Here is a 15,530-nt window from a genome sequence, read left to right as displayed (position 1 = left end):
AGACTTTATATGAGCTCATGTTCTGGAAAATATGTTCGGTTTCTAGGCTACAACTACTGATTGTACTTCTCTGTCTATCTTGTACATGACTATGTTATGCTCCAAAATAAATCACAGTGCTAAGTTTTGCATAAGAGTTTCAATGTTCTAGGTGCTTCATATATTTAGTGTATATATATATATATATATATGAAGCATTACAGACTTTGCATTGTGTGTGCATGTAAGTAAACAATATTTTTTTAAGAAATTTCTCTTAAAAAGGAAGTCTGACATAAGCTAACATAAATCTAGAATCACTGTAAACTGTATGAAGTTTTCTAGGAAATTTATAGATTTACATCACCACTTTGAAACGACAAAGAATTTTTTGTGACAAATATATTAGTGGTTAAAAATCACACTTTCATGACTACATCTTATGCTATATGCTAAGTTACACAGTTCTCAACTTGTTCCTCAAAAATGTGAGATCAGACTGTATTTCTTTCCCTGTATTTTAGCTAAAGAAGAAAAATACTCATTTGCACACAGAAGCACAGTGAACTAAGTTTAGTATTCACTGAGTATAGATATATATATATACAGCATATATAGATATATATGCTATAGTTCTCAGACCACTTTTTGAAGCTTTTTCTCTTTCACAGGTCTTCACAGCTAACCAAACTGTCTCGCTAATTGTCACTGAGTATGATAAAAATCAGTCCTGAGATTCTATTATCACTGTGAGACAACTTTGGTTAGCTAATTATAATGTGCACTTTTTTGTTTTACGTTTTGTGAATCAACAAAATCTCACATGATGAAATGTTAAAAGCATTTGGACCATTTTTCCTGGAGAAGAAAACTCAAGGGGATCTTATCAACGTATATAAATACTCAGAGGGAGGACATGAAAACAGAACCAGGCTTTTTTCAGTGGTTCCCAGTGACAGGGCAAGATGCAGTGGCCACAAAGTGAAACACAGGAGGTTTCTGCTGAACACGAGGAAACATTTTTTCACTTTGAGAGTGACTGAGCACTTGCACAGGCTTCATCCTCTCAGATATTCAAAAGTTGTCTGGACACGGTTCTGAGCAATCTATTCTAGGCAGCTGTGCATGAGCACAGGGGTTGGACAAGATGACCTCCAGAGGTCACTTCCAATCTCAACCATTATATGAGTCTATGATTCTGTAATACTGGTGTGTAGCCTGGTGAAAGTTTGGCAGCAGAAGTATTTTACTAATAATTTCAAACATCACAACAAAGATCAACTCAAGAGATGGTATAGCTTAATTCTTCATTTACTGGAACTTTATTCAGATTCTCTGTGTTAGTTGCACAACTTATTTTGAGGAAAAAAGGTATTCCCGTCTCCTTGCTCTTTTTACACTAAGTGAAGTTTTCCACCTCCGCACACCACGCCCTCAAGCTTATTTCTGTACTTTTTTCTGGTTTTGAAAAGAGAAATGGTGCAAATCAGAAGCCTGACATCCTGGTCATATCAAAGTCTGTTGTTACACGACACAACTGATTTAAAATGTCTCCCAACACACTGGAGGAATTTAGAAACAGTTTAAATTAAAAAAAAAAAAAACAAAAACACCCCACCAAAACAACAACAACAACAAAACAAAACAAACAAAAAACCCAAAACCAAACAAAAAAACCCCCAAACAAACAAAAACCACCCAAAACCAAACCAAAAAAAACCAGAAAAATGTTTATGACACTAGGTGTCACGTATTACAAATCTTTATGTGGAAGACTCAAGTAACTTCAGATAATATCAACAAACTAAAATAGTAAATTAAACAACTTAAGAAAAATGAGTAACAATGCTTATCATTCACTCTATCTCTCCTACCCTAACTTACAAAACCTGAGATACTTTAGACTTAATTACTTGCAGAGTGAAGTGTTACACAGTATGTGCAAAATAGTACAAACTGGCCAACAGAAAGGACAAAGACAAAGAAAGTAGTAAGACATAGCTAAAGAAATCAGCCCCATAGCATCACTCACATCAATGAACTTCTGAGAACCCCACATCCTATACGTTAAGGATATCAAGACAGTCTGGTTGAACAGGTAAAAGTGACCATTGCATCTTACATGACAAGATTCATGTTGCCCACAAATGATCATTACAAAAGTGCTTGCTGGAACAGGTCCAGGCTGTTAATCCTTACAGACAATGAGAGTTCTCACTAATAACTACATGACTACCTGGATGAACTATGGACATGTTAAATCAATGCTTGCGTTAAAAAATCTCCCTTTAACCCTAGAAAATGAAACTCTAGAGATGTCAAGAAATAAACACGTGTACACAATAATCTTGTGAATAACTGAATTGATCTTTAGCTTTCTTTTTCTAAGTAGCAAATTGTCACAAATGCTCGTCTCTGATAACTGTCTGCATCCTTTAGCCTTGACACACTTCATACTGCTAGCTATTTTCAACTTTTGACTCAGAAAAAAATACTTTTAAATGACCTACCAGTAGTCTTTAGAGCTGGTGGACAATGCTTCCTAAATTATTCCAATCTGTAGTATTCAAACTGTAGTAATTAATCTGTAGTATTTAATCTGTAGTAATTAAACTGTCAGAAACACCCCAACTCACTTGGATATACTCATATAAAATGGGTTTGTTCCTCTTTCATAGATTCAAACATGGAGAAACACAACACAGGAAGAGTATGTTCTTAGTTTCTTCTGAGCTGCAGCAGTACTCCGTTCACTTTGTTAAAATTATTCACTCTTTTGGTATTCCTCTTCTGAAGCTAAACCTTTAGAAAGAATGTAACTAAATAATAACAGCATATTAGTGGTCTCTATCTTAGAGGTATCTTTAATCCTCTTAAACTGTGTATACAGAAATACTACAGAGGGTGATCAACTTCAAATACTGACCTTAAAAGAAAACTAGATCCAAAAAATCAGATTCCTATGAGACATAGTAAACTGTGTTACAAACCTGCTTAAAACTTTCATCTACATCTAATCTCAAAAAGAAGAGAACTCTGCTGATGAGACCAAACAGAAAAAAGTCATCTTAAGTTACTTAGCTTCCTTAAAGCTGGCTTTAAAAATCTTTTAAAATGTTTCATGCTCTACTACTATTCTCAGGAATTAATAATAAACTTCTATTTAAAGAGCATAAATAATGCAAATAGTTTTGACAAGAATTATCATTAAAGATCTATCAGTCCAGGATTTCTTATGACTTGCCTTGTACTCTTAGCAGAGATTTGTTTGTTTTTCCTTCCTACAAAAACATATTTCAGCAAATCACAATACAAACTTGTTTTTCAAAGCCATTTAATTTTAGGGGGTGTTATGTTTTAAAGCTGAATGCTTTTCATTTAGCATTCAGACTATTATAAAGGTGCCACCACGCTAATGAGCCAAAGCTTACAATTTGACACAACTGAACAATTGCTGATGCCTGCACGCGAGGTGGCTGTAGCACTTGATCTTGCAGTATCAGCAGGAACAACAGTTAAAACAGATGCCACAGCTAATTTCATGGATCATGGTGCCTTCAGGGCACAAGTTGGGTTTTTCATTTTCCATGAAGACTTTAATGTTTTATTTAGCAGATCTCTGACATGTAAAGCAGTCTGCATCTGGGGTGTAAAATTAAGACATCAAGAAAAAATAAAATTAATATTGTATTTTGTGACTCAGAAAAAATGTAACACTGTTGGGTAATTATTATAATTTAAGGCATGTAGGATTTAATAATTGCATTAATATATGTTTTCATAATGCTGATTCATCAACAATACAAAAAATCCTTATTTACAAATATAAAATCTGCCTTCTTGGCAACGAAAACAGTCAAGATATAAAAATGTATCACCTGAAATAGATTTGGATCATGCTGACACTAGTGCATATTTGTTTACATTTTCTTACCAAGACTCTGAGCAAAGTTATAGTAGCCTACATGAAGACTCAAAGCTAGCAAGACTTGTAAAATGACAGTTTTGCATAGAAAGTAAGGAATTTTTTTTTTAAGGATTAGGAAAATGTATTTTCAAAGACAGTCTGAAGTGTTTAAGGATTGTCCTGGAGAGAATGAAATTGTACAATCTCTTTTTAGTATTGTATCATCATTTCACACTTCTATCACAGCTTGTAAATGGTACGATAATCAGATGATGTGAACATGGCCCAAGTGTCATCATACTTTTAAAGCACAGACATTTTCAGAGCATCAGTGAATATACACTAGCCACATTAAACCATTCCAGCAGTGCCTCAAAACATTACAGCAACCAAGAGAACAAAGGTTTTCAATTGTGAAAGAGCATTCAAATATTTATACTAAAAGAATAAAAGTGAAACAGTAAATCAGTATTATTCTGTTTGTATGCTCAAGAGAAGTGAGAAAGGTTTTTCTTAGAGAAAACTTGTACTTTTATGTGTAACTATATTTTAACTATTGACATTACTGATTATATTTTAACTATTGAAAGAAAGAACGTATTTAGTAACCGAGGACATGCTTATACCAAGTAAAAGTTTTTTCTTGAATAATGAATTATTGGAATATTTGCTTAACGTTCAAGTAGAAATTAGTTACCATGACAGAGGTCAGCTTCAAAGAATAAATGAGACCCAACACGCTTGTTAAAAAAAAAAACTAGAAAGGGCCACCATATCACCAGGATATTGACTCTGTAATTACCACATTTTATTTCTGTCAATTTTTGTGTGGCATCTATAGAAACATTAGCAATATCTGCCAAAACCAGACTTTTTAATCCCTATCTTCTAAAGGATTTTGATATTTTAAACAAAATATCAAAATTCTAGCAGCTGTTAGAACAGTCACTTCAGAAAAGTGATACTTCAACTATTTAAAATGGAGCGCAGATAGCACAGTTGAAGTAGTAAAGTAAATAGGAAACTGAAATACTAAAGATTCAATTAATGTCACTGAGAACTGGTTGCAAAAAGGGTATAACAAGTTCTTTAAATACCACTGGGTTTACATCCTACTTATACAAGTCAGTCAATCTCACCAATCCAACATTCCTTCAGGACATTACTGCGCCATCATCAGTCCATTCCTGAGCTTCCTAAGGATCTCAAGTAGCTTCACTGTCCAATAAGTTCTGATATAATTACAGGAAGAAACAATTCAGAATTAGGTTACACAATTAGCAATAAATGTTTTACCCTCCAAAAATAAGGAGGGGCAAATAAACTAGTAAAAAATAATGACCTGATTTAAAAAAAAAAAAAAAATTTGGCAGTTATCTCCCATTGATGAGCAGTGAAAGACTTTTAAATATTACTGCATATTGATGGTATAAAAATAGTATCAGTAAAAAAATATTACCATTACATCAGTAATGAAGATGCAAACATAGCAGCATCCTGTTAGCTTATTTCATGAACAGAAAGACAATGCTGATCCAGATACTCAACATATGATCTGCATCTCTTTGGTTATTCATTTCAATACAACTACTGTGACATACTTCTAAAGCCTTTAGTGTATTGTAAGATTGGCAAGGCCCCTTCATTTACATAATTAAGGCAATTATAACCATTATAATCGAATGCTAACACCATTTTAATGATCTGGACTATATTTAAGCTTCCAGTTTTATAATCCATGAAAGCTGGTTGGCAGAGAGCAAAAGAAAATAATGAATATATCCTAAAAAAGGCATGATCTCATGAATATCTAAACCAGTTTATTAATAGAGTTTGTTGTGCTACACAGACTAAACTTTCCAAATAATTTGAGTGATTTGGGGACTCTAGGACTGACTTTGTTAATTGTTTAAAGATCTAAGTGAAAATTAATGATTATAAAACACAAAATGAAACAGCGTTAATTATCTTCTTTCATCAACAAGTTAGTTTGTCTAACTCTCTTAAAATTGCAGCAGCACAAAACCACAGGCTGATACACTGAAGGCAAGTTTTTTGCCTCTAAAGACATATTCATCATGTGAGTTCTTTGGGTTTTCCCCCCCCTATTAAAACACAGGGGGAAAGGAAGTAGAGAAGTCAACCAAGCTAATCAAAATTTTCATAATAAATCATTTTAAAGTAACCTCCTATAGAGAAATCTTTTCCTCTGTGAAAAGCATATGAAGAGTATATACTAAAAGTATATACTACTTTGTAGTAGTAAGAAAACTGAGTGACTAATTACTCATCTTGCATACACTGAGTCTTTACCTAAAAAGAACTAAAGAGTCTAAAGGGCTCTGAATGTCTGAACAGTCACACAGAAATCAAGGATAACAAAACAGGCAACGCATTCTAAATGTCCATCCCATGTGTAGGCTCACTCTCACACACTTATTTGCAGTGAACCAGCTAGTTTTACTTGAGAGGAGGTCTGGGAAGTTCACCTTGAAATCGCTTCCTATGCATAGGATGGACAAGGTCACCAAGGAATTCCAGCTGTGCCCACCTTCTCAAGCACACACTTGTTTTCTAAGCCACAGCTAGCACAGGACATACATGCCCTCCACATCTTGTGATAAAAAATACTTACACAGTGAGCAGAGATGTGACACCCACATTATTTTAGAAATCCGAAACTGTATTACACAAATACTTGAACACAGGGCCAGATCTGCCAGTTCTATGCTCATTTGCTGCTAACAGAACTGTGAGAAGCAACTTCTTGAAGGGCAGCTCACCACAGTAGGTTAGAACCGATTTCCACAGCCATGATACCTTGAAAATTTTCAATTTAAAAGTAAATTTGTGGATATGATATACATACCTGGATTTAACAAAGCTGTATAGGTTGAGTATCCAAGGCTTCCAAAAGCAGCCACAAAAAATGGAACGACTTGGAAGTAACAAAGCAGCCCAAATAAAGAGTAAAAGTGGTTTTAGGGTAGACTACTATTGCACAGGCACTTGGAACTGTGAGCAAAGAGCTGTTTCCAGTGATAGCTATGTAATATTTCGTTTTTCCCTTTAGTGTGATAGCTCTTTGCAATATTGACAAGCACTCAGCTAACAATCCTTTATAAAGATTACACTTAATCCTGGCAACAATAAAATGTTCTTTTTCAAAGCATTCTTGAATATGTTCTGCAGTGTTATGTGGATTATTTTTCATAAACACAGCATATACACTCTAGCCTTTTTTATATGAACTATATTATTATGGGATGGACGATCTCCCCTTAATCCTTCACTTATTCCTTCTAACAGTCAAGTTCAATGGAATTTTAATTTTTTCTGCAATTATAACTTCATTGCAGAGAATTACAAAATATAAATCACTGCTCAAGCTACCCGTTTTTTTTTTTACACTATCAGCTGAATAGTGTATTTTTTACTAGAATGTCTCTGCCTCATTGCTCTACTTGCATTTGTGATGTCACTTATTTTTAGCAAGACACATATTTCTATCTCTTTTTCCCAAATATTTTAATCCCTCTAAGAACAGAAAGCTAAGGCAAAAATTTTTTAGCCAAAACATAAACTAACCAATTCTAGTTATCCTTTTCGAATTATATAGGTGTTTAAAACAAACTGAAGACACACTGTTCCATGCAGAAGTTTGAAATTACAGGAGAAACAGGGGAGGGAAGCCTGGTATGTGGGTGGCTTCTGGCTAAGCTCAGGCTAGATGAGGACGGGACCAGGGATTGTGGGCATACAGGTCAGATCACTCTCATTCCAAACACATTTTCTGTCATTCTACACCCATATTAGATTGTTACTAATCACACTACATTGGATTACTACTAATTATGACAGAGTGTATGGAGTTTGATTAATGAAAGAAGATAGTGCTGACAATTTTACTTGGTGCAGAATCACTCAAGCAAAAAAGATACACGGTTTAAAATTCTGAAGATTCATGCAGAAAATTTCTCTAACATTGAAGGAAAAAACAATAAAATTAGCTCCATTGTGTTTATGTTATTACAAAAACACAGTAATGAACCTTAAATAAATGTCTTGGAAATGCAATAATACAGTATTTTTGTGCTAGCAAATTCCCTTTTTATCATAGATATAGAAATAACTTACGGATTCAAATGAATCGTTGCTAAGATTATTAGCCTGCTATCTCAGAAATAAACTGGCATTTATAAAATATATAGCAAAGCTCTAAAATCTGATAAAACAATAATACTTCTTATTGAAGAACAAATAAAAAGTGGTCCATCATTCACCCTTAATACAACAGAGGGAAAAAAACCCCATCCTTAATGAATTAGGCTGTCTAAATTTCAAAGTATAAAAATCTACGAGGCATCAATTTGCATTTATCATCCAATAGGTTCAATTTATACATAATATACACTTACAACTCACCATTACTGTAAATGTATATAATGAATTTTTAAAAGTGAAAAAACAGTATTTTAGCTTGTGTGCCTGGACAAATACAGGTCTAAGATGAATAGCTTTAAGATTCACAATGAAAACTATGTATTCTAGAACAAAAAGTGATAAAAGCAAAGTGGGTATCTACTGCTAAGTCAATATCTTCTGAAGAACTATAATGGATATACAGTAATACAGTAATTTTGTAGCATCTTTAAAATCATAAAAAGTTTCAAAAACACTAATAAAGTAGTGTTCAGAAACACTAGTAGAGTAAGAAAGCTTAGCTGTGGATAATGTCTTTTCTTCTAACAAGGAAACTGAGTCACAATGTTAGAGCCTATTTATATTTAAATCAATGGCAAGATTCATGTTGATGCCAGTGGTAAAGGCAAGAGAAGGCATGCTAGCCCAGACTTAATTTTTGTTGTCAGCCCACAATGATATCAATCTCAAACAGTATATGCCAGAACAGATGAGACACATTCTTGGATTTGAGTGGTTCCACTGATACCACTAATAGTTTTGCTTTTGTATTTCAGGCTTCATCTAAAGACTATTTTCAGAAAAATCAGTAAAATTCTCTAATGAAATTTAAGCAACTATAAATGCATAGAGATTTTTTTAAAAATGTTGCATTCTCTAGAACTGCAGCAGCAATTACACAATAAAATATTTTATGGAATATAAATGTATGACTAAGAAGAACAGTAGATGAGAAAGCTGACATTTACCTACTGCAAATTGGTCACATATATAAAATGCTGCTACTCCCAGACTACTGAGACTGCCTCCTTCCATTTACTGTGCATATCCTTCAGAGTTAACAACTGAGAACAGTTTCCCCATGATGAAAATGAGCATGGTTCTCTTTGTAAATCTTTTTATAGGCTAGTCACTTACTTTCTGTAACAAGCATGAAAGCGTAAAATTAAATGTTACAATTAGATCTTTTAAGAAATGTTTTAAAACATACTAACATACTCGTAAATAAACCCTGAACAGCACTCTAATATAACAGTAATTTTGTTTGGTGGGTTATCTTTGTCTTATTTGAGATTCGAAAGTTAAATTTATTCTTGACCACACAGCATGAACCTCTTCCTCTTCTAGATGGGAATTTTGCTCATTGTCTCACACAAATGGCTTCTTCTGGCTACCCCATAACTGATCACTGATAATATCAGGTCTAACTGCTCTAGTATATGTTGGTTTGAATACAGATTTTATTCTATTGATGTCCTGTAGTTCATCTTGCAAATGAGAAAAAGGGAATTACAAAACAGTAATATCTGTCTTTGAAAGGCAAAAATACAAAGTAGAGATTAAGGAGTTAATACAAACGTTATTTTTGGCCCTCAATTTCTTTATTTGTGAAGACTGGAAACCATTCAGTGTTTTCTCTGAATTCAAACAAAACAAAAGCTCTTTTTTGGCATCTATACCTGTACTATATGAAGAGTGGTGGAGGTCATGTATTGAAAAGATGATGCTATGCAAATTAAATGAGAGGATTTGGGAGAGTTCTGTTTTGCTGTTTGTCCCCCTATTTGCTTTTCAAGCACTGATGCACACAGAATAAAACAGAATCCAGAGCATCTTTAATCCTACTGTTACTTATCCTCATCCCTCCACAGCAATTAACAATTCGGCAGTACTCCGTATAAAACAGGATACAGCTGAGAGAACAGCTATATTCTGTGATTAAAGTCTTACATATATGCTAACTGAAAATCCTTTCAGCATGCAATGTTCCCTTTTAAATTCTACCTGGCAAAAGCTTAGATTCAAAGAGTATGATGTTTATAGAAGCTTCCAGTCTTACCTGTATAGTTCTCCTTAGATGATAAAATAAAGAGAAGCCCTTTTTTTCCTTCCATGAATATAAGCCTATCCCCGTTATTTTAGTGAAAATATCAAGTGAGCTCTTACCACAGGATTTATTAGAAATTAACTCAAAAATTATTGAGAGCAAATCCTTCTGTTTCAGTAGCTAATGGATATTGAGTGTTTTACCCACAATGCCATAGCTTTTGCCATTTAAACTGCAGGACCTTCAACTGATCCTGAGCTTTTGGGTATGACTACATGTCCCAGCTGCCTTGACTTTGTGTCAAGTTTTTTATATTAAAGAATAATTAGACTTTCTCAATGTATGTACTCTTAAATAGAGCAAATTTAAGACAACTGAAAATGAAAGGTTTTCTTAAATACCTTTGAAGTTAAGATTTTTCACAAGTTAAGAGTTTTCAGAGTTTTCAGTTAAGAGTTTTCAGAACTGCTCTTTCAGTCAGCTAGAAAATACAAGCTATTATACTGTAGAAACATATATATAAAGCCTTAAATATACTACATTAATTGACATAAGAAGTAAATGTAGTTAAAATTTTATGTCCTTTTTTTAAAGACACATATTCCACAGACTGCATTATTTCTTTTTGCAGAAAAAAAGGCAACATAGGTCTTGAGCTACACCAATAATTAAATGTTTCAATATATATTATTTTAATTGTGAATTAAATATCAGTTAAATAACAGTACAAAATTACTTTCAGTTGTCCATCTTTTTTTTCTTGTATTGTCTTGAACTAAAACAACACGGGACTGCTTACTGTAGTTTATATGATACCCACTGTTTTCTCTAAACTAAATTCAAAACAAAGATATGACAAAAAAAGATCTTTATTTTATTGTGTCTTTTTTTTTCTTGTAACTTTTGTTTTGTCAACAACTTACACATCTAATTCCAGATCAAGTTCTTAGCCCTTCCATTTACAGATTCAACCTAAGGGCTGAACATCAATTAGATCCAATGTTTCTAAATGTATCATTCTATGATTAAAATGAGGCAGCTTTCACAAAAGCCCTAATGCCTTCACCTGTCTCATGCATTCATCAGAGATATGGATTAGACAAACTTTAGAATTCACATCCAACTAAGAGCATCCTATGATTTTATCATTAGGTTCACATACATTTTATAAGGAAAATCTGTTTTTCTGAATACTGGTTTAATTTTGCTTCCCAAAGGAATATGGGATTCCACAGCAAGACTAATCTGGGAAAGTTCATAGACATACTTTGCTCTCCTGATACACCAAAAAACCAGTAAATTTTTTAATCTGAAAAGATGACTAATTGTCTTAGATAAGGGATGTATATTAGGAAACCTTACTTCAGTTATCCCTGAAACAGGAACGATCATCTTATTTTGCCTGTTTGACTTCGTCAATTTTGCAAGCAACTGCCATACGTGTATACAGCTTAGAATCATGGAACCACAGAGTCATTCAGGTTGGAAATGATCTCCAAGATCACAGAGTCCATCTGTCAGAACACTTTACGGAGTTCTACTTAGAGACAAAAATTGTATTCTTATAACTTCTGCTGTAAGAACTTCTGTTTTAAGAAATTTTGTATTGTCACAAAAATGGTTGAAATTTTGGTAATGATACTAAGCTCACTTTCGTATTTCTCAAGCCCCCTGGCCTTCGGCCTTGTAAAGAAACCATATTCAAATTTCAGTCTTGCAATAAAATGTAGCATTTGGAAAAGCCCTGTGTTTTGCTTGCCTTGAAATTCTGTCAAGATAGGATTAGTGCTAATTCTCATACCCATAGGAACCTTTTTCCTTCTCTTTTATATAACTAGGCACAAGCAATCTTGACCTCTTGGCAGCATAAATCTTCAAGAAGAGTTCAATCCTAACTAAAAATAATTCCATTTTTTTGAAGCAAAAAAAATTGTCTCTAGATTTTTTTCAGTGTTTTAGCACAGGAATACAAAAAAAACAGAACGTGTTTGAACAAACACACACCAAGGACAAAAATAACTGTCTCAGCTGAAACAACTTCCAGCAGAGAAAATGCTAATCTTGTTCTGGTAAAAACTGAGGGCAATGATACCATATTAAAAGACTAACACTGGAGAATCGTGTGCCTGCTATTCACAGAGAGATTCTTTTAGGCTCATTATCTTAATTTCACTTAAAGCCCACTGTTAAGGAAATATTCTCATATTCATGCTGGAGATGCAGAAGTTATTGCTAGTGAATACTGCAACAACATTAGAGTTACTTTATATGTCTTATTAAAGGGGCCACATTAACCATAGAGTGCTTTGTCTTCCAGTGCTTTTCATTCTGTCTGACAATGTGAGCAAATGACAGATTTATCTACTTATTTAAAGATACTACTTGAAATTGTAAATTAATGGCCTTAAAAACATCAAGACACTATTATTTTGCAGAGGGGTTACAGCACAGAAAGTATTTAATTATATATATTCAATTGATATTTAATTATAAAATCAATTATATTGCTGAAGACCAAAAGAAGTGACCTAAATGAGTGTTTCAGAGCTTTTTTTAATTGACTTGTATGCCTGCATAAAGCTTGACATTTATAGTAGTCATCTCTATTCATTATTAAAAGAAGATTAACTTGTTTTTTAAACTAGGAAAAAATTAGTTTTGGCAGTATCTACAGTTTATAATGGAAACAGTTATACTCTCTTGCACATCAAAAATTTGGAACAGCACATCAAACTATAGTGAAATACCAACGTTAACATAACACAGGAAGGCAAAGTTGGTTTATTTTATCGGTATAAGGTTGCTGCAGGAAAAACCCCCAATCTTTAAAAACTAATTTTGCTCTATTTTCAATGATATTTGTGCATAAAGATTTTAGCTTACTCATAAAAAGTTTTACTATACAGAAAGAACAAAAAATTGCATTTAACAGAGATCAGTCTAAAAAAAGAAACAAATGCAGATCTCCAGGCACGCTTTTCTTGGCAAATTCAGGTCCACGGTGGCCTAAAACCTCATGCTATGACAGCTCTTTATTCAGAAGTACCAAAGATGCTATCGTGTTTTGTTTAACAACAACCTTCCAGTATCACCTGGAAGCCACAGAAACACAAATTTGCTCAGCCACCATTTTTTTCCCTCCAGTTTGTTCCAGCTGCAACAATGGTGAAGGAGGAGTACAAAGCAACTTCATTTTCTAGCAGCCTATTCTCATGCGTGGTCCAAAAGGAAGCTGATTTATTCCTGTCAAGCACTTTTCAAACTGACTCATTTATAAAATACAGCCTTTACTAATAGTTCCATAGTGGAACTACTTGCTCCTATGACCAGTAACAATGACTTTAAAGTTTCAATTTTTTCTATCACACTTTGTTTTCTTGAATATTCAGTTGAAAACACTGAAAAGCAAGGAATGAATTTTTCTTTGCCTTAAATACAGTCATAAGCACCTCAAGGAGTATTAAAGCAAAAAAGAGAACAGCAGTAAATCATACTATAACAGTTCATTTGAAAAACACTTGTATTTTACTATAGGTACAATATCAAAACCCTTGGCTAAGAACACCTTGAACAAAATAAAGCTGGTTTTATTCAAGAATAATCAGTGTTTCTGGTAACTGTAATCTTCTGTGAGGAAAATCTTACTTCCTTCTGGAAATGAGCTGTTAAAAATATCACATGAATTAACATCACTCACCTCTCCTATCACTTCTGGCTGCATTTGTGGATTTGTCAAAAGGGCAAGGGCAACGTCCTTCACATTTCACTGAGATTTGTTTTCCTGAGACACAGGCTTGATACTCTAATTTGCACTGTAAGGAGAGAGAACGACTATCATTAACAGAAACATAAACCAGAAAATAATAACTTTAGGAATTTTGAAGCAATTTTTCATTGTGCTTAAATCTTTGCAGACAAAGGTGCTAGGAAAAGTTTTCTGCAGTATATGCTACCTTCCTACCGAAAACTGGATTAGATAAAAGTACAAAGTTTCTGGTCCCTAACCTTACAGTTTCAGACTTAATTCAAGCATGAATGCATGTATGGTGTGAGACTAATTTGAATGTGCATGCTAAATGGAAGTAGAATGCATTTGTTTTATTTGTATTATATGAGCAAATAAACACCGTAACAATATTAATTACTGATACAAAACAATTAATAGTGAATTGTTAAAAACTTTATAATTTAATTTCTGTCTTTAAGATGACAATATCCTAGTAAAAAGCATTAATGAATAAAATGGAAAGCTGTGCCTGATGTAATTCTGCATGGTGACTGTCTTTTCCGATATGGAAACAGATTGATTTCTGTGGTTCTGATCTGTATGCTTACCACTCCAATCCAGAAACCATATAAAAATTAACCACATCTAACCAAGAAATGGAACTGTTGTGTCGAACACACAAAAACAATGTTGCTAAAAAAATACATACAGAGAAACTAACATCATTGCACACTGTCATTCTTATTGAAAAGCTGAACTTTTATTCCAAAAGAACAGTTCCTTACATAGAGGTCTTTTCCCTGTTATTTTTTGCCAATGTATTATCAGGAAAAACACAAAGCCAAAAACAAAGTGGGGGGAAAAAAGCATGTAAAAAGAGCTTTTTTAAAAATTAAAAGGAGAAAGATGGTTACAGAGAACACTTCATCCTTGAACAAAAGACGGAAGATGTCTCATTAGTCAGGTAAAGGACACAGAAATATATGAGTCAGAAAACCAGTTCAAGTAACAAGTAAGAAATGTTTTCTATGCATCACAACATTTTAGAAGAATAATCTCACCAGTCTGTATCTTTTATTCTCTGACTCATCTTTCCTTAGGGTTATCTAACTTCAGTTTAATGCAGTTCCATTATAAAATTATCAGGTTTTCCAGCAAGCCATTGAATCAAAGTTTCTCCCTGTCCTAAAAATACGTAAAGGATGAGAGCACTCTAGCCATGTAAAAATCAAGAAGCTTCCTGACAGGCTGCACTTGAGGTTTCCACTAGTTTGCAGATATAAGCACTGGGAATTTACAGAACTTCATCAACCTTTCATGCAGTCATACTTCTAACCCTGCCACACACTCATGCAGTTCTCTGCCTAGCATAAGCTGAGCTGCATCACTGTATTGAAATAACAACTTTCTGCACCACTGCCAGTACCAAAAAGAAGACAGAAAAGGATATCTCACATTTTGTGTATTTCCATAAAATCATTGTTATACTTCAGTTTTTGCTGAAGTATACTTTACTTTTTGCCTAAAAGACACCGTTGTAATAAAACGACACTGAAAAAAACCTTTTAATTGCACTAAACCCCCCAAAAACCAAACACACCCCCAAAAAAACTCCAAACCAACCAAACAGAAAACAATACCAAAAAAAAAAAAAAAAAAAAAAAAAA

At 33.6% G+C, this 15,530-nt stretch overlaps 1 protein-coding gene across 2 annotated transcripts in view; it reads right to left on the bottom strand.

Annotated features, from left to right (window-relative positions):
* The window catches only part of SPOCK3 (SPARC (osteonectin), cwcv and kazal like domains proteoglycan 3), a 114,402-nt gene that overhangs the window by 31,481 nt on the left and 67,391 nt on the right, over window positions 1–15,530 (bottom strand). For both annotated transcript variants that reach the window (XM_027893079.1, XM_027893080.1), the window contains one exon: window positions 13,834–13,948. In XM_027893079.1, the coding sequence (XP_027748880.1) occupies window positions 13,834–13,948 (115 nt within the window). The remainder of the gene's footprint in view (window positions 1–13,833; window positions 13,949–15,530) is intronic.

Source organism: Empidonax traillii, unplaced genomic scaffold (genome assembly GCF_003031625.1).
Source record: "Empidonax traillii isolate 1590-97213 ecotype Southwest subspecies unplaced genomic scaffold, ASM303162v1 scaffold379:size601899, whole genome shotgun sequence".
Lineage (NCBI taxonomy): Eukaryota > Metazoa > Chordata > Aves > Passeriformes > Tyrannidae > Empidonax > Empidonax traillii.
The sequence above is the reverse complement of the archived record's forward strand: the minus strand, read 5'-3'. Positions and strand labels throughout refer to the sequence as shown.